This window comes from Anomaloglossus baeobatrachus, chromosome 7 (assembly GCF_048569485.1).
Source record: "Anomaloglossus baeobatrachus isolate aAnoBae1 chromosome 7, aAnoBae1.hap1, whole genome shotgun sequence".
In the NCBI taxonomy this organism is placed as follows: Eukaryota; Metazoa; Chordata; class Amphibia; order Anura; family Aromobatidae; genus Anomaloglossus; species Anomaloglossus baeobatrachus.
The window spans coordinates 196,881,826-196,902,594 of record NC_134359.1 but is presented as its reverse complement, the minus strand read 5'-3'; the positions used below and the strand labels follow the sequence as shown (position 1 = coordinate 196,902,594).

Below are 20,769 nucleotides of genomic sequence, written 5' to 3'. Positions count from 1 at the left end.
AGTTACTCTTTCAGAAATAAATTACTTGTCCCAAGTCAGGATTTCCCTCCCACCAGGTTTTAAGATGGCAGAGGTGGTCTTGTACAAAATGTAATAATGTGTTGTGCAAAACTATTGCAACATTTGATGCCAGTTTTCTGCCTCAAGCCGATAAATCTGGGCCTTTGTGTCTCACACAGGTCCAATCGCATAGACCATGTGTTTTACATTGATAAGAGAATTCAGTCCATTCAGACATATGAAAACATTGACCAAACCCCGAAAAATACTTATTACTCATATTGCATATTGTATAATTTGTGTATTTGTCACAAAATCTTAAAGATGCACAAAATACATTACCCTGACTGTTCTGAAGTTGGAGGCATCATCCACCCCATTCACTTTTGCAGAATCCAAGCTGAGATAGTTATATTTGCTGAAATCCCGATCCAGTTTTAGCTTATCTAGAACAATGACACTATCACATTACAGGAAAAACACAAACGCTCTAAAAACCAAAGAACAATTAAGGTAATATCTAGGGATGGGCCTGAACACCACTGTTGACACATGAAATGCAGACCAAAAATGCATCAAAAAGGAGAAGAGTGCCGAGGACTTGCTGCAAGGCACATTCTTCATTGTCATATTTATACTTACTAAGGAGATCCTCGGAGGCACCAGACAACAACTGATAGAAGATATGGAAATTTCGTTCACCCCTTGGCTGTCTGACAACCCTTGACTTTTCTAGGAGATCTAAAGAATTCAGATAACATTAACAATAAGATCATTAAAAATTAGATAAGCAAACTCATTTGACATCTTAGGGTAAGTTGACACAGTGCGGTTTTTGTGCGTTTTTCGGGTGCGTTTTTGCTCAGAAAACTGCATGACTTTGCTTCCCCAGCAAAGTCTATGAGTTTTCATTTTTGCTGTCTGCACACAGCGGTTTTTTTTAGTTGTGTTTTTGTGGGCACCACAAAAACACAGCATGTCAATTATTTTTGCGTTTTTCACTGCGTTTTCCACCCATTGAGTTCAATGAGATGTTCAAAAACGCGATGAAAACCGCAAATTGCAAATATAGCTGCGTTTTAGTGCGTTTTTATAACTAAAAACGCAGCTATAAACGCAAGGGGTGGGTAGTAAAGTGACTTGTACAGGAAGAGGATTCCTTCTGTCAGTAAACACAGAAGCGTGAATCCTCCCGGTACCACCACCGCTGCTTCCATTTCCCACGCGGTGCCATGTCCGCTCCCGTGCAGGAGGTGGAAGCGGCTGTTAAATCAAAAGTGAACAGTAGAAAAATCTCATACTCACCTGTCTGCAGACTCCCGGTGCCATGCTCCCAGCTCCTCTTCCCGGTACCGCCACCCCCGCTCCGGCTGTGTGCCAGCTCTCAGGCACGTATGATAGCTGCAGAACCTGGAGGTGATCACCTGATGCGGTCATCTGACGCATCAGCTGATCGTAAGTCTCACAGTGACGCCGGATTTTACCGCCCAACCGGCTATCAGCTGATGCCGTCAGGAGACTTCATCACTGATTACCGGCAGCTCCTGCAGCGGTCACCCGGGAGTCAGCACGGACGTGTGTAGTTGTTTTTTTGTTTGTTTTTTTTCACTGATGCATCAGGCTAGAATGTACAGCGTGCGAGCACCGAGTGACAGATTCCCCGGCGCTTGCAGTCAGTTCATGACAGCTGCAGACAGGCCGGGGTGATCTCCGGAGTTCAGGTGAGAGCACCGGAGATTAGCTCGGGATGTCTGCAGCTGTCATGAACTGAACCGCAAAGTGCCTTGGAATCAATCACTTGGCGCTCGCTGTAAATTTTTGGTTCCCAGTCGGGTACAAATAGGCAGCTGGGGGTTGGGGGCAGCCCGTACCTGCCTGCTTTACCCGGCTAGCATACAAAAATATGGGGAAGCCCATGTCATTTTTTGGGGGGCAAAGAAATCCTGCATACAGTCCTGGAAGGAGGATACTGAGCCTTCTGGTTTGGCAGCTGCTGTCTGCTCTCCTGCATACACTATTGGATGGAGGATGTTGAGCCTTGTAGTTCTGCAGCTGCTGTCTGTTCTCCTGCATCCACTAGTGGATGGAGTATGCTGAGCCTTGTAGGTCTGCTCCCCCTGACTCACCCTCCAGCACACAGTTCTGGATGCAGCATGCTGAGCCTTGTAGTTCTGCAGCTGTCTGCTCTCCTGCATACACTAGAGGAGAATGAAGAACATATTGAAGAAGGAAATGACATCAGACCTTTTTTCTTTATTTTCAACAATCTTTAATGACAATGTTCACTGATAAAAAACGCATAAAAACGCAGCGAGCAAAAACGCAGCAAAACGCAGCAAAAAACGCACCAAAACGCGGTAAAAACGCATGTGTTTTTGCCGCGGGTGCGTTTTTGTGCATTTTTTGCGACACAAAATGCACAAAAACGCAGCGTCAAACAAAACACAGTGTGTGAATTTAGCCTTACTCTTTACAGTATAATTACTCCTTAGGGAGGGATCAGATGGGTATATTTGACAGTTCATATGTAGACCGCAATGCATGGAGTACCTGGAGGTTTATTTCTCTATGAGGCTGTAGGTTCTGGTTGGGAGATCTGCAGTCCATGCATATACGGATGGGGAAATAAGCCCTACTGAACCTGGCCTTATATTGTTCCAGTCACTAGGGCTAGTGTTCACCTTTATATAGTGTTCTCCATGGAGAACTACATCATGAGTTTTTCAGAATACCTGAAAACCATTATTCATACAGCAACCCATAACCAAAGTTCTGCATCCACCATAGTCCTCCATATACATAATGAACCCTACAGACTTCCATATAATGCACCCCCCATAGTCCTCCATATAATATAATACACCTCCATAGTCTTCCATATAGTATAATGCACCCCAAAGTCCTCCATAAAGTATAATACACCCCCATAGTGCTCCATATAATATAAATGCACACCCCATAGTCCTCCATATAATATAATGCACACCTCATAGTCCTTCATATATTATAATGCACACCTCCATATAATAGAATGCACACCCCATAGTCCTCCATATCGTATAATGCACAACCCATAGTCCTCCATATTGTATAATGCACACCCCATAGTCCTACATATCGTATAATGCACAATCCATGGTGATCTATAGAATATAATGCATAGTGCATAGTCTTCCATATTGTATAATGCACTCCCATAGTCCTCCATATTGCATAATGCACCCCAAGTAGTCCTCCATACTGTATAATGCACCCCACAATCACAGTCACTTCTCTGGTCACGTAGTGAGAATTCTGCAGCTCTGCTCATCCTGACACAGCGGGCCCGCCGTAGTGATGTCATCAGACCTGCTGTGCCAAGACGTCAGCAGCCAAGGGAGAATGATGGAGGAGGGAGCATCAGCAGAGCACTCCCTCTTTCATCATTGCTTATAACTGTATTGGCATCCAGGATCTGAGATGTGCAATAAATTACTTTTACAACACTTTTTTTTATTTATTTTATCAACCACACTACACCACAAATAACCACATGACTAAACCTCATTCTCAGTTAATACTTGTAGTCCATACGTTTTCTTTTCTTCTTTTCGTTTTGCTATACTTTATGCTTGCGTAACAATGGCTAAAGTAATGAGTCCTGATAAGGTACATACATTTCCTCTACAGTTTACATTTTCAAAGGAGCAGATCACAAAGGAATAGAGGGCATGTGAAACCAATAAATTATATGATTAGCAAACACTGCTCCTGACATTTAGTGCAGAAATGTTCCAGCTTGTTCCAAAACAATGAGAAAACTTTCACACGGACTGCGGATAGGGACTGTAGAAATATATTGAGCAACCTACTCATAGATTGTTTAGATTTAGAAAGAACAGGACAGATAGACAGATAGTATATCGAATGTTCGGAAACCTACAACCTGGATATCATAGAGTTATGGATACAGACTATAGAATCACAGATTCTTCCAAATCTATTTCATAGAAGAGCAGCAGTTGGAAAGAGCTTTTGGAAACAGAATATGTCATTTTGGAAATAATGTAATGGTTTAGTATTTTTCAATTGTAATTTTTATTAGATATTTTGTGAAAGAAATATACTATGAAATACAGTGTAGTAAAGTGTTCACACTAGGTCCTTCCATGGACCTTCATTGGCTTTATTTTAAAATGACAATTGAAAAGCCTGTGCTGCCTTTTGTCCATAAGTAGTGTGACGCCCTGGGCAAGCCAGGGGTCACAGGTCATCACACCACCACACCCTACACCCCAGTTAGGAACACCAAGGCTACCAAAATCCTTGTTGCCTTCCTCCAGGGGCTGATGTTCACACCAGGGGGTGGGCCAGGCGGTTGGCTCCGCCCACTGAGGAGTACACAGCCCTGGAGGCGGGAAGAACCAAGTAGTGTAGTGCAGTTGAGGGGAGTGAAGCAGAAGGAAGTAGTAGTGGAGCTAAAGAGGAAAGCTGAAGTAACAGAAAAGGAGTAAAAGTGAGAGTAGTAAAGCCTGAAGTTGGTCCGGCTGTGTGCCAGGACAGTGTCAGCAAGGTCAGCAGACGGCGGTGACAGTCTGGAGGGGGACTGCTCGTAGGTTGCTGGAAGGACCGTGGACGGGTAGTGGCCCGGCGGTCTGGAGCAGTATACAAAGAACAGTCAGCACCAGGGCAGGGGCCTCTCGGACCCCGGCAAGGCTAGGAGTCGCCGTAAATTTGCCAAATCCGTCAGTGAAGGGGACGTCTGTCTCCAAACAACCAAGTCCCGATTGAAGGCAACAGTCCAACCATTGAGGAGAGACACCACCACCGCCAGGGCACCAGTTTCTCAGGGCCAAAGTAGGGCTCCTCCGGCCCATATCCAAGCCGGGGAGCGGGTTACCAGTGGGAACCCATCGCTACCAACACAGAAACATAGGTGCAGGACAGAGTGACCGTCACTGTCACCTACTGGGGAAAGCAAGTGCAGCCGTCCGTGGGAACCGTCTTTCCAGCCGTGTGTTTTACCGAGAACTGTGTCATCGTCTCAGGCTGAGTGAGTACCACAGTGCCGCAAGGCACCGCGCTGCCCCCGCGTCCCTGCGCCCACCAAGCCCTGCATCTCCAAACTCATCACTGGGCCCCGGGATCACCAACCCCTACCCACGGAGGGGCAACACAACAACTGGCTGCTCCATACCATCCTTCTCGGGATCCCCAGACAGAGCAGCGGTGGTGCTAACAAATCACCACAACCGTGGGTGGCGTCACGGACAATAAACAATTCCCACACCCAAACAACCCCCCCTTTTCACTCACGGGCGAGGAGCGCCGCTCGAGTCCCCGAGATCCGGCCCATCGCTCGAGCCACCGAGCAGCGGCGGCAGCAGGCCGCAAGTGCCAGCCGGACCCGAGCAGCAGAAGGGAGAGCGCGGCGTCACCTCCTCCGCACACGAAAACTTGGCGTCACGAACAGGATCTTACCGCTCTGCCGTTGGGTAGAGGTGCGCCTTGTGACCGCCGGAGGTATCCGGCTGAAAAATTTCGGAAGTCGCCATCTTTGGCGCGAAAAGTTCCCGCTCGAGCGTCTTCTCGAGCAGCAGAGGCGCGAAGGCCAAAACTCCGCCCCAATAGAGGAGTGGCCGGAAAGAAGCTAAGGGAGACGCAATGGCGGCTGGCTGCATGTGAGAGCAGCTATAAAAGCAGGGACGCCAGGACTCTGTGGACATCTTGTTCCTGGGAGAAGCCGCCAGCAGCATGTGGATGCCGTCCCACAACACCGTAGCCCCCGCGCCTGGAACTGCGGCGTGGGTGGAGATCCGGACCGCGCAGCTCTACCAACGGCTGCAGGTTAAGATGCAGCTCGTCATGGAGGAGTGGGAGACAGACATGGCGGACGTTATAGCAGCCGTGCGGAGACGCGAGGAAGAAGCGGAGGAAGGGAGGGTGAGTGACCCACGCCCCGATGCCCTGGAAGGGCCGGTCATCGCGGCTGCGGGACCCGGTCCAAGCCCTCTCCCCCCGCTGCCTCCCTCGCCACCCGTTTTGGAGGCCGTGACCCCGCCACTAGGACTGCTACCACCGCAACCGGTAGCACTACCCAGCATGCCCGCCCAGGCGGGCCGACCTGCAGCCGGAGCCCGTAGTCGACCGGAGATGCTGCCTTAGAAGGCTCCGAAAACCGCACCGGAGGCGTCTCCAGAGAAAGTCCCCGAGCTGGAGCCGATGACCCGCTCCAAGCCGGAGGCCCAGCTGCGGAAAGCCCCTGTGCCCATCCCCCACACCTCGGCTGAGGTAGCGCCAGGTTGTCGCTGCAAGGTGGCGCCCAAGGCCAAGACACCGCGGGACTTGTCGCCCAGATCCCGGACAATGGGCAACGTCCAGAATGTCCCGCGGGGCCCGACCTGTGCGCCGGAGCTCGCAGCAGCACCGTATTGGGACAGGGAGCTGGTACCGCTGGGCCTGGAGATCGGTGAGAGAGAGAGGAAAAAGGCGGAGCTGGTGGCCCGAGCAATTAGAGAAAAGGAGAACCTCCGGCAAGCAACATTCCGTGTCCGGGGACCACTGTATGAAGGACAGGTGAGGCGGTTTGATGTCCGCCGGGGCTATGGGTTTATATACGAACCGGGCCTGGAGGCCGAAGTGTTTATAGCCCGGCGGGATGTGAATGCCCACCTGCCCGAGGAGCACCCCGGCCGTAACCTGATGCCGGGTGACATAGTGCAGTATACTCGGCACTGTGGAGAGAGGGGGTGGTTCGCCCTAGATGCCAGACTGCGGGGCAGCCAGGAGAGCCGAGTGAGTCCTGCACCCCCTCCCTCGGATGAAGCTGAAAGTCCGGAGTAGGGCAGCGGAGCACCGTTGTCCAGTCCCCGTTGGGACCACCTGTGTGTATGTTTGAAAAAGTTTGAAAAGTTTGAAATGAAAATAATAACCGAAGATTCATCAGATTGTCTGCAAACCGTGATTGAGAAAACCGGCCGTTGCCGGCACCGTTGTCCCCGTGGGGACCGTTTGAAAGTTGTTTTGCATGGAGAACTTTCCATGGACAAGCCCGTGAACTTGCAGGGCAACCACAAACGTTAGTGGCTTGTAAATAAGTTGTTTTACCGTTACCGTTTCCGCAGTTGCCGCCTCCGGAGAGGCAGGTTGGAGGCAGGGCCCTCAGCAGAGCAGGCTGGAGGCCAGCCACCACAGGAACCGGTGGCTACCCTCTGGAGGGGAAGGACAGATCCCGCTCGGGTGACTTGGTGCAGGACTTGGGTCAAGGGGTGCTGCCTGGGTTTTAGGGGCAGCATCAGGGCCAGGTTGCTTGGGTGGGAGAGAGCGGAAACCGTAACCGTAAACCGTTAGTAACGTTTAAGCAACCTCCCGCTGTGGGATGAAGCCATAAATTGTTATGTTTATCCTTTTATATATTTTTCAGAAAATAAAACCGGTGTTGGACGGGCAGCCCGCGGACGGTCTGCATTTTGCTAAGGGGGAATGTGACGCCCTGGGCAAGCCAGGGGTCACAGGTCATCACACCACCACACCCTACACCCCAGTTAGGAACACCAAGGCTACCAAAATCCTTGTTGCCTTCCTCCAGGGGCTGATGTTCACACCAGGGGGTGGGCCAGACGGTTGGCTCCGCCCACCGAGGAGTACACAGCCCTGGAGGCGGGAAGAACCAAGTAGTGTAGTGCAGTTGAGGGGAGTGAAGCAGAAGGAAGTAGTAGTGGAGCTAAAGAGGAAAGCTGAAGTAACAGAAAAGGAGTAAAAGTGAGAGTAGTAAAGCCTGAAGTTGGTCCGGCTGTGTGCCAGGACAGTGTCAGCAAGGTCAGCAGACGGCGGTGACAGTCTGGAGGGGGACTGCTCGGAGGTTGCTGGAAGGACCGTGGACGGGTAGTGGCCCGGCGGTCTGGAGCAGTAAACAAAGAACAGTCAGCACCAGGGCAGGGGCCTCTCGGACCCCGGCAAGGCTAGGAGTCGCCGTAAATTTGCCAAATCCGTCAGTGAAGGGGACGTCTGTCTCCAAACAACCAAGTCCCGATTGAAGGCAACAGTCCAACCATTGAGGAGAGACACCGCCACCGCCAGGGCACCAGTTTCTCAGGGCCTGCACCTGCGGGCAAAGTAGGGCTCCTCCGGCCCATATCCAAGCCGGGGAGCGGGTTACCGGTGGGAACCCATCGCTACCAACACAGAAACATAGGTGCAGGACAGAGTGACCGTCACCGTCACCTACTGGGGAAAGCAAGTGCAGCCGTCCGTGGGAACCGTCTTTCCAGCCGTGTGTTTTACCGAGAACTGTGTCATCGTCTCAGGCTGAGTGAGTACCACAGTGCCGCAAGCCACCGCGCTGCCCCCGCGTCCCTGCGCCCACCAAGCCCTGCATCTCCCAACTCATCACTGGGCCCCGGGATCACCAACCCCTACCCACGGAGGGGCAACACAACAACTGGCTGCTCCATACCATCCTTCCCGGGATCCCCAGACAGAGCAGCGGTGGTGCTAACAAATCACCACAACCGTGGGTGGCGTCACGGACAATAAACAATTCCCACACCCAAACAACCCCCCCTTTTCACTCACGGGCGAGGAGCGCCGCTCGAGTCCCCGGGATCCGACCCATCGCTCGAGCCACCGAGCAGCGGCAGCAGCAGGCCGCAAGTGCCAGCCGGAACCGAGCAGCAGAAGGGAGAGCGCGGCGTCCCCTCCTCCGCCCGTGACAGTAGAGATTGGTGAACACAAATATATTTGGGATTGGTGGGTCCAACCGGATTTAAAAAAAAAAAAAACTGGGTTCAGGATCGGAATTAATCCCGAATGTCTGATCGGACGCCAATTCCCATATAAGTCTATGGGCACCTCAATATTGTCCTTTAAAATGGTGGTAGACAAGGCTAGGGGAATTAGAGCAGACGCGTTATACTTACTGAGTCTCCCGCACAGATGTAACACTACTTCGGGGGCCTCTCATTAACCCTCATACATATTCACTGCTTCTGTGGTGCCCCTGAGGATTCCGTCGCCACATAGATGCTGAACCTCATCCAGAGATATGGTATCCCATCCCAGGGTAAGGAGGGGGTCATCCACCAGTTCACATGACACACGCACTCAGACAGACTCATCACAACACTCCACTAAACTGTGGTTAGGGCCTAGTGCAGCTGGACTTGTATAGTGGCTTGCACCATCCCCAAAGCCAGTCTGGACGTGGAGCTTAGTGTGTGAGGTGTCTGAGGTGAGTGGGCGGAGCTGAGTTGACAGTTGACAGTGTCAGTCAATTAATGGTGTGGTGAGGAGGCGACCGGACATTAGAGACCCGGGGGTCCTGCTCGTCCCGGATGACACGGAAGAAGAGATTCTAGAGACACGTGAGTGCGGGAAGCACCCGTGTGCTTGCTCCACAGAACTCTGGGTGGAAGGATCTGGTCGCAAACGAGGTCCAGGTCCCTAGACTATGAAAAGACTTCAGGACTTTCAAGAAACACCGGAGCCCAGCATGGCTGTACGCACCTTTGGGCTATAAATAGCACACAACTCTACTGAAAGGGGCAAGAATAGAATCAGGGTGTCAGACAGGCAGAAAACTCTTTGAAGGTCTGCAGCCCCTGGCTCATGGCACCGTGTGCGGAAGCGCAGGACAGGCGGGCGGGAGTCAGCGCAATTGAGACGACCAGGAAAGGCACATCTAAGGGGTGCACCGGTAAGGACCTCTAACCTGCCTGGCATCGGCAGAGGCCCATCACCAGGAATCCCAGCATACCATGCGAGGACTAAGCTGGCAATCAACTTGGGACTGGTGCAGTGAGTAAAGGACTGTTGTTGCAAAGCCCCTGGTGTCTTCTCCATTCCTCCCGCGTCTCCCCCTATCATCATAGACTTGATAATTGAACGGTTGCCTCGGGGTCCCGCTCTACCTGTGGGGAGCAAGATCACCTTAGCTGCGTCATCATCATCTACCCCGGGGAACACGCAGCGCAGCGGTGGCCTACTTAGCCTCAAAACCACAGGTGGCGTCACAAACTTTGATTATCTTTGACTACAATCCCCATCACAATCATCATCCCTATTATTGAGAGACACTGCCAGGGTCATGGAACCGGGCCACACCACCACGACAACACAGGACTAGTCAAGCCCGCTACCGATTACCCCCCGGCCCTGGAGCTGGAAGCGAAACCTCACATCTTCAGGAAAGCGTCTGAAAGCCATGGTTAAGACAGGGCAAAAAAAAAAAAATCTTCTGTCTGATCCCAGACAATTTTTTTTATGATTCAATTCAGGATCATTTTCAATATCTCTCCTTGTAGCCAGTGAAAAGGATTTTGTAGCTGTTAAACTGGTCTCTGTTTACATACTCAGCCAGCCTGTGTGATGGCTACTTGAAAATATGAAATCCAAAATCCATGCTAGAAGACTGGACATTATAAAAGCCACATAGCCCAGATTTATCATGTATGGGGCTTTTTTTTGCCCTGGCAGATTTAGAACAGTGGCATGGAGCTTTGTGAATAGGTGCAAATTCAAAGATGATTATTTTTGGACTCTTTTATTCTCTTTTAGTTCCTACGATGAGTATTTGATTCTGTATGTTTTTCTGCACTAATCAACAAAATTAGGATACTTAGGTTTTTCATGGTGTTTGAGTGTGTTTTGCATGCAATTTAAGCACATTTTTTTCAGTTCCGGTTTTTGTTTCTTTTTGGTATGTCACATTTCAAATAAAAGTCACTTCAGGTCAGTTTTTGGAAACCCAAAAAGAAGCAAACGGGTATGAGATTTATACGAATTCCATAAATTTTGTACAGGAGCCTCAAAATGATGGCTTGTAGGTCACGTGGGCAGGCGGTGAAGGTGGGTGGGGGGACACATACAGCAACATCAAAGTTACCCGCTGTACTTTATACCATTGAAGCCTAGTCTTGTATACAAGTATCTAGAAGTGCATGATATTACATATAACTAGCTCAAATGGCCTGGAATCAGGATATATTGAGAAGAAACAGCTATTGTTTGATTTACAATTTGAGGGAAGGGGAATTGCGTGCTTCTGGTTTTGACCTTGTTCCATCAGTAAACTGTAGATATCTGGGCTGACGGGTGCCTGGATCTGACCGTGAAGCTAACGCAGGCAGTCATGTGAGCGGTAAACAGGAAAATTCAGCTGACTAAGTATAAATTGTCTGGCGAGATAAAGGGCAAGCTGTCTGGAGATGTACTAGCTGTATTTAATAAGATCATTCACATTTGTAGATCAAAAGAAGCAGAGCTGTAATGTGCAATAAAGAGATTAGATCTGTACAATTCAGACTAATTCATTTTCTAAGTAAATGTACACAAGAAAGTCAGAAAGACCTAGGATCTCTGCCTTGTGTGCAGAGCTGAATTCATTTCCTGCAGCCATAGTTCACAATGGAACCACCTACATCAATTATCTAAACCTGGGCTATATACAGAGTGGTCGTAAATATGTATATTCCTTTATGGTACCACACAATCAAAATACATATAGTCACGGACAGCTCTATGACATCTATGTCATGTCAGATCAGTCTAGCCTATACAGTTTCTTGCATTCATCCATACAAAGGACAGGCGAGAATTTCAGAAAATCCAGTCTTTCAAAGAACCCGAAGGCGCTGAGTTATACCAAATTTACTATGAACTGAAATGTATCAATTAAAAAAAGCTGACCTTCCATGGTCATAAACAGGATGAAAATAAAACTTCCACCAACTAGATCAATTAAAAGAAAGTTCAAAATCTGCCGAGATACGGGCACTGTAGTTGCAGATGGTGTTTCATTTTACGGTGACCACTAGAGGAGGGGGTTGTTGGTAATCAGTGTAAGATATAACCGTGCTGACTAGGGATGATTGAATACCTCAAATATTCAGCTTCACGAATATCTGATGAATAGGTCGCCGCTATGAGAATATTCGATGCGCAATGTAAGACTATGGGAAGCCCGAATAGTTCCGAATAGTTGTTATTCGGGTTTCCCATAGACTTAGATTGCGCATCGAATATTCGTGAATAGTCGAATAGCGGCGACCTATTCGGCAAATATTCGCAAAGCTGAATATTTGAGGTATTCGATCATCCCTAGTGCTGACCCCCAACTCAAAATTCAGAAATGGAAGTGAATATACATAGTGCCATATGCTCTTTTTACCTGGAGGAACCTGGCGTGTTCTGTGCCCTCAAAACTGCCAGTTTGTATAAACAGGGTCATTTACCCACTTTCTATAGTTCACCACACTATTCTGAATTCAATAGTAGTTAAGAGTGGAGAACGCTTCAAGGGGGTTTTCTCAGGAGAATAGTTTGTCTATTATACTATTGAAACATCCAAGAACAGCACTCCGCTATTTCCTGCAAAGCGACTGATAAGTGGAGCTCATGGGCATATATATATATATATATATATATATATACATATATATATATATATATATATATATATATATATATATACATATATATATATATATATATATATATATATATATATATATATATATATATATATATATATATATATTATATATATATATTATAGCTTGTGCTTCTAGAAACATGGACCCTGTAAATTAAGTGGGCTCGCCTAACTACAACAATGCCAAACATGTGGGAAGGTATCTGTGGTTTAGGCACATTGTGGGGCTCAGAACAGAGGGGGCATTTTGAATTGGGAACACTGATTTTTCTGGATTTCTACTTTGTTAACAACAGTTATTAACCCGGGTGAAGCCGGGTAGTACAGCTGATTATATATATATATATATATATATATATATATATATATATATATATACTCAGCTCCTTTTAAGTGAGTGCTGCAGAGCCTCACTTTGGGGATCAAAGATTCCCAGTGGTCAGACCCCAAGCAATCAATAAGTTCTATGGATAGTGGATGAGTTACTATCTCGGGAAAAATCCTTGTGAAATTACAATATTATGATTTATTCATGAAGCTACAGATACAAAAGAAAATGACTCAGAACCTCTAAAAGGCAAGTTCTTATCATATGGAGGCCAGACAAATACTTCCAAATGCAGATTAAAATACGTAATGAAGATGGTCTTTCTAAATAATAAAAGAACAATATACTGTAGTATAACATAAGTTGCACAGTGAATGATCATATGGAGTGACACACATCCCAAATCTATTTTGCTGATCATGCTCAATAACTTTCCATGTGGCCTTGAGTATCAATTACAGCTTAACAACGACGTCTCCTGCTGTTCACAAGTGGAGTTATTGTCTGCTGAGACATGGCATCACACTCTTCTTTGAAGAGTTACGAACCTCTACACGGAGACTCAACGTGAGTTATCTATGGGATTCCGATCTGAAGAAGGTGCATGTCACTTCATTTGAGTTCCTCCAGTCTCCAGCAGCCGTTACCTAAAGAAGCAACCTTGATGGCTGGAGCATTGTCATCAATGAAGATTAAATTAGGCCTGTGTTTTCATACAGAGGCACAATGGCTGTATTAATGATGTTATTCAAGTAAGTTTTGAGGACATTTTAGGATCACCCTGAAATTGAAAGGTGGAGGCAGCGGTGGCGGTACCGGGAGGATTCACGCTTCTGTGTTTACTGACAGAAGGAATCCTCTTCCTGTACATGTCACTTTACTACCCACCCCTTGCGTTTATAGCTGCATTTTTAGTGATAGAAACGCACTAAAACGCAGCTATATTTGCAATTTGCAGTTTTCATTACGTTTTTGAACATCTCATTGAACTCAATGGGTGGAAAACGCAGTGAAAAACGCAAAAATAATTGACATGCTGCATTTTTGTGGGCTCCACAAAAACGCAGCTAAAAAAAGTCATGCAGTTTTCTGAGCAAAAATGCACCCGAAAAATGCGCAAAAACGCCGTGAAAAACACACTGTGTGAACTTACCCTTAGAATACCCAATACAATTACCAAGTTAACCAGTAGTGTATTACCATGCACACTATACTTACATTGGAAATTTACAAGTACTATAAATCACACCACCAGTATTTCCCAAATCAAATCCTGCTTATGCCACACACACCTCAGTGAAGGTTACTCTTATTTATTAACTTATATATACTTACAGTTACTTATAACTCCACCAAGTGGGTCTCCCTTGAAATCAAATTCAATATCCATGTATTTGCCCTAAAATAAAAATAAAACAAAAACAAAACATAATGTCAACATTCTGAAAGTAGAAAAGGGTTTGTGTTGCACAAGTACACATTCTTGCCATGGACTTGTATAAAAATCAGATGCAGAAGGCTGCGCTCTGAAAATCCTGACTGAACAGCATAACGGTCTAGGTGGCGCTCATCCAACTTCTCGTCTACTTAAATGCGTTGTCCTTAAAATTGTATTGTAAAAAGCAGGGATACACAGACGTCTGTGGTCCAAACATCCACATCCTATTAGGTGCTACTTCTAAGGGCCACATTAGTCAAGTTACTTTGAATCTCTGTGTTCTACATCAGTTTTACCCAAAGTGCATCAAAGAGAGGATCCCACAGGTCTACAGAGTGGCAATTTAAGATTAAAATAAACTGGTGACCCCCAGTATCCTCAAATTAACAACAGTCACATTCTCCTCTATATGAGCAAGCAAGTGCACTCCAATAGAGATGACTAATGTGCCCACAATTAATGTCATCAGTCACAGTACTCCCACTGCTTAGGGACCAGCCACGGTGACCTCCTATGCATCGTCTGATCCTGCAGTGTTCAGAACGTATCTTAGTTGCCCTCACATTGAACCACTCCAATCTCTGCACCAGAAAAATTGGGTTAATGCTGAGGACTAGTGTACCAAAGTTACAATGACAAGCAGGTTTTTGCTCTGATGGTTCCTTGCCACGGAGAGTGGATCCTTGATGTAAAATTTTCACTAAATTAAAATTAATCTACCATCTCATATCACCTTACTATTTTTTAATATCAAATGTTTCTCATTTCTGAGGATGGATAAAGGTAGCATTGGTGAGCTATATGAGTATGATATGAATATCCTTCAAAGTATGTTTTATATTCCTAAAAAGAATGAACCCAACATTTTCTGAAGCTGAAAATGCCCTTTAGGCTTCTGCCACACTCACGTGAAATTCACGCACGTGCCGAGAGACACGTATTTTCCCTGGGTATTGCGTGCAGGTAAGTACGTGTCTCTGGTACGTGCGGGACACGTGTGTTCTACGTGTGCTATCCGCGATAGCACACGTAGAACCGGTAATTATCATACTCACCTGGTCCTTCCTGATGTCCGCGCTGCTGTCCGTGGTGCTGATCCTCGGTCTCCAGCCTTCCCGTCTCCCCGCTGCTGCTGCTGCCAGGCAGTGAAGTGAATATTCAATGAGAATAATGAGCGGCGGTCGGCAGCAAGAGGCAGCAGCGGCAGAGACAGGAGGGCTGGAGAAGTTGAGTTAATGTTTTTTTTTTTTTCACTGGCATGTGTGTTTTCTCCGGCGCGTGTCACACGGGACCGCATCCACACTACACCCGTGTGGTGCGGGCCGTGTGACACCCGTGCTGCGGGAAAAAACATTGACATGTCAGCGCTTTCAAAAACGCACACACGTACAAACGCACACGGACACACGTTCCGTGTGGTTTTACGTGTGTGTGCCTGCTACAATAGGGTAGCATTGGTTAAAGTGTCTCCGTGCCGCCGGTACGTGTAAAAAATGACAAACACGTGCCGGCAGCACGGATGTGTGGCGCTAGCCTCAGGCTTGCGCCACACATCCGTGCAGCCGGCACGTGTTTGTCATTTTTTACACGTACCGGCGGCACGGAGACACGTTAACCAATGCTACCCTATTGTAGCAGGCACACACACGTAAAACCACACGGAACGTGTGTCCGTGTGCGTTTGTACGTGTGTGCGTTTTTCAAAGCGCTGACATGTCAGTGATTTCTCCCGCAGCACGGGTGTCACACGCCCCGCACCCGTACCACACGGGTGTAGTGTGGATGCGGTCCCGTGTGACACGCGCCGGAGAAAACACACATGTCAGTGAAAAAAAACCAAAACATTAACTCACCTTCTCCAGCCCTCCTGTCTCTGCCGCTGCTGCCTCTTGCTGCCGACCGCCGCTCATTATTCTCATTGAATATTCACTTCACTGCCTGGCAGCAGCAGCAGCGGGGAGACGGGAAGGCTGGAGACCGAGGATCAGCACCACGGACAGCAGCGCGGACAGCAGGAAGGACCAGGTGAGTATGTTAATTACCGGTTCTACGTGTGCTATCGCGGATACCACACGTAGAACACACGTGTCACGCACGTACCAGAGACACGTACTTACCTGCACGCAACACGCAGGGAAAATACGTGTCTCTCGGCACGTGCGTGAATTTCACGTGAGTGTGGCAGAAGCCTCAGACTGAGGGAGTGCACAGTTCTCAGATTATAATGTTGGTTTAGAAAAAAAAACACTTTTCTAGGCTGCAATTAGAGTTGAGCGATTACCTAACTATTCGTACTCGCTATACTCATAACTAGTACTGTCTAATACTCGCGTATTCATTCTGAATAGCGTGTGCAATGCAAGTCAATGGGGAAAACTCGCAAAGTAACGAGTAACCTGAATTCTGCACTATTTGCTACTCGTACGAATAGTACGGAATTCAAGTTACTTGTTACATTGTGTGTATTCCCCATTGACTTGCATTGCAGACGTTATTCAGAATGAATACGCAAGTATTAGACAGTACTCGTTATGAGGTCCTCGCTTAACTCTAGCTGTAATTCTAAGATAACCACTTCAAACGGTTAGTACCTCCAAAACAATTATCCTTTTGAGGAGTGAGAGATGATTTCCAATTTGCACACAATGAGAAATACTGTATATTGCATGATATAGATTTATTATATATACACTGTGGCAAAGTAGCAAAGAATTTAAATCAATGATAACGATCTATAAAATCTTACGCAGAACAGAGGCCACGTTACATTTTTTTCTGTCAATGATTTGCAATAGCCTAATATTAATGTTCCCTGGGCTGGCTCTAAAAGTATCAGCGCTCATCTAGTACTGTCAGCCATGTACAAGCTGGGAAATCACACTAGATAGCCAAAATGTCTTCATAAAGAGTTATTCCCATCTCCAATATCCTATCCTAATGTGTAGTAGGTGTAATAATAATATTAGCAAATTCCTCCAATTATAAATCTTCTGACTCATTAGGTTGCTTGCCATGACCACGCACATAGTGATAGTTAATTGTTAGTACCCATGCATACCTAAGGCAATGCCCTGTACATGAGGTAAATGACATAGTGAATCAGAATATCTCTATTTGGAGGTATTTGTTAATATTATTATTACTCCTACTACATATTGGGATAGGATTTTGGAGATGCAAATAACCCTTCAAACGCTTTTGGGAATGGGGAGCGTTCCCTGGCCATCTATAATGTAGGCATATCCACTTCCAAATTACCAATGTGATAAAGAAAACGCTATATTAGCATGTGTATAATATATATATATATATATATATATATACACACACATATATTTACACACACACACATTAGAGATAATATGATATATTTTTATTTTTTTATTTTTCATTCTAAAATATGTGCTAATACAAAGGAAAAAAAAGGGGGACGTTCCAAGCCCCCCGAAAATACTATTTGGTAGAACACAATAGAGATGATGTAAAATTTGGTCTGACTATATAATGTTCTCTATCTGAAGCCTCAGTTTTTACAAGTACAATGATAATTGCTTATTAGTATAATGCCCTGGCCTTCATAACTAATAGATCCCTGCTATTACAAGGAAAATAAAGTTTGATTTTTCTCTCTACAATAAATGTTTCCACATTTGATCATCCAGTTCTTGTGCAAATTTGAGAGGCAAATTGATGCTAAACCGGACAGTGGCTTCTATTTTTTGCTGCACTCTCCAAAGGAGTTTTGCAGCCCTAAACGTCTGAAAACAGCTTCCATGTTCGTGAAGTAAACCAGTCCTGCTCACCGATCTCCCATTGTTCTGGTTATGCACTTTTCTACAATTGATCACATGCAGTCTTCATCCAATATTACAGTGAATCACTGTTTGCAGTGGTCATGTGGCTAGAAGATATGGGATCAGCAGCAGAGACTGGCATGGGGACCGGAGCATTGGAGGATTTGCAAGGACAGTATGACTTTTTTTATTTCTTTCATTTTATAACTCTATAAGCTGTGTCCGAATTACAATGTTTCTGTAAAGACTGGGATTACTAAAGGCCACTTTACACGCTACGATATCGCTAGCAATATTGCTGGCGAGCGTACCTGCCCCCGCCGTATGTGTATCACGGGCAAAGCGCTGCCCGTGGTGCACAATATCACTAACACCCATCACACATCCTTACCTTCCCTAGCGATGTCGCTGTGGGCGGCGAACAACCTCTTTGTTAAGGGGGAGGTTCGTGCACCGTCACAGCGACGTCACACAGCGGCCGACCAATAGGAGCGGAGGAGCGGAGAACAGCCGCATTATCGACATGCCCACCTTGCTGCCGGAGGATGCAGGTAAGCTGTTGTTCGTCGTTCCCGGGGTGTCACACATAGCGATGTGTGCTGCCACAAGAACGACGAACAACCTGCGTCCACAATGACCAACGAAATTTTGAAAATGAACGACGTGTCAACGATCAACGATAAGGTGAGTATTTTTGATCGTTAACACTCGCTCGGAGCTGTTACAGGCAACGACGTCGCTAATAGGCCGGATGTGCGTCACGAATTCCGTGACGCCGACGACATATCGTTAGTGATGATATTGTGTGTAAATGCGTCTTAAGTCTAATGAGAAACTATAGGAAATTTTGTTCGGAAATATAGTGGAAAAAGTTACGAAGAACAACGATTTAAGGAGACATACACTTATCACCGTAATAAAACATTAAAGGGTGCTTTACACGGTAGCGATATCGCTAGCAATTTCTAGCGATATCGAGCGTGTAAGTACCTGCCCCCGTCGCGCATGCGCTTGTTTGTGATCGCTGCCGTAACGAACATTATCGCTACGGCAGCGTCACACGTACTTACCTGGTCGGCGTCGTCGCTGTGACTGCTGAACAATTCCTCCTTCAAGGGGGAGGGACGTTCGGCATCACAGCGACGTCACCACAGCGTCACTAAGCGGCCGGCCAATCAAAGCGGAGGGGCGGAGCTGAGCGTGATGTAAACATCCCGCCTACCTCTTCCTTCCGCATTGTGGCCGGCGGCAGGTAAGGAGACGTTCCTCGCTCCTGCGGTGTCACACACAGCAATGTGTGCTGCCGCAGGAGCGACGATCCACAACGAAAAACAACCCTTACCGATTTTTGAGTTTGGGACGAACTCTCCATGGTGAACGATTTTCACCATTTTTGAGGTCGCTTAAGGTCGCAGGTACGTGTCACATGCTGCGATATCGTTAATGACGCTGAATGTGCGTCACTAACAACGTGACCCCGACGATAAAACATTAACGATATCGTAGCGTGTAAAGCCCCCTTTAGGCTGCTTTCACACATCCGGTTTTAGCAGTGCGGCTCAATCCGGCTCAAAAACCTATGCAACGGATGCGGTGGAAAAAACTGATCCGTTGCATAAGTTTTTCCATGCGGCCCGTCCGTTTTTTGACGGATGCGGCTTGATACTGAGCATGCGCAGTGCAAAAAAACGCATCCGGTGGGCGGATGCGGTTTTTGCCGCAGGATGCCGCATCCGGCGTCCATAGGCTTGCATTGTAAATCGCGCCACATCGCTCCGGCGCGATGCGGTTTTTTCGACGCACAAAAAAACGTGCCAGGCAACGTTCCATCCGGCCGCCGCATGGGCTAAATATGCCACATCCGGCAAAAAACAGACGCAACGCAAGACCATGCAGCACAATACGGCGCTAATGCAAGTCTATGTGGGAAAAAACGCAACCGGCGACAAAAAAAAAATGGTTGCGTTTTTTCTGCAGAGCGCCGTATTATGCTGCACTGCAAAAACCAGATGTGTGAAAGCAGCCTAACCCTGTGTGTGCACGTTGCGTTTTGACATGCGTCTTACGCAGTGTTTTAAACTGCAGCGTAAACTAATGCGTTTTGCTTCCCCAGCAAAGTCTATGAGAATTAAGCAAATTCTATGCGCACGTTGCGTTTTGAAACGCAGTGTTTTGGATGCCAAATTTTTGACAAAATCGATGCATTCTAAAAAGCTACATGTCACTTATTTTGTGCGTTTTGGATGCTTTTCCGTCTCTGTCTGTGGGAGAGCAAGCATCCAGAAAGAATCCATTCTGCATTCACAATGCATCCAAAACGCAGCGTTTTATTTGTCAAGGCAGAACTCAACATGCGCACATACCCTTAGAGATCGTTGAATTATTGCTACATTTATTTAGAGAGAAAGCATTGTCACGCAGGGTCACTTTGTCGCAAAGAATGCAATGATACACATAGGATACACTAGGAGACATCTGCAATAGGGCAAACAAGGGTATAGACAAGAATGTGCGAGCAGGCAACAAATACTTACAAATCTGGAAGAGTTGTCGTTCCGCACAGTTTTTGCATTTCCAAATGCTATTAATATAAAAACAAATTAAGTGTTATACAACGTTTTACAATTGCTTAGTAACATATGTTTATAATCTGCAAGTATGGCCAACCATAAATCAATCTACAAAGAACACACTAAAAAAAGAAAAGCACTACAGTAAAAATGTTAGGCACATACACAGAAGTCGCTAGTTCTATAAACCAGTTTATTAAACGAGTCTATGTTACTCATGTCGAGGTGTA

General features: G+C 46.7%; 1 protein-coding gene across 3 annotated transcripts in view; it reads right to left on the bottom strand.

Annotated features, from left to right (window-relative positions):
* MYO1B (myosin IB) overlaps nt 1-20,769 on the bottom strand; it is a 362,240-nt gene that overhangs the window by 179,806 nt on the left and 161,665 nt on the right. For all 3 annotated transcript variants that reach the window (XM_075317858.1, XM_075317859.1, XM_075317861.1), the window contains exons 6-9: nt 20,504-20,550; nt 14,073-14,136; nt 643-741; nt 343-446 (exon numbers count right to left, since the gene is read on the bottom strand). In XM_075317858.1, the coding sequence (XP_075173973.1) occupies nt 343-446; nt 643-741; nt 14,073-14,136; nt 20,504-20,550 (314 nt within the window). The remainder of the gene's footprint in view (nt 1-342; nt 447-642; nt 742-14,072; nt 14,137-20,503; nt 20,551-20,769) is intronic.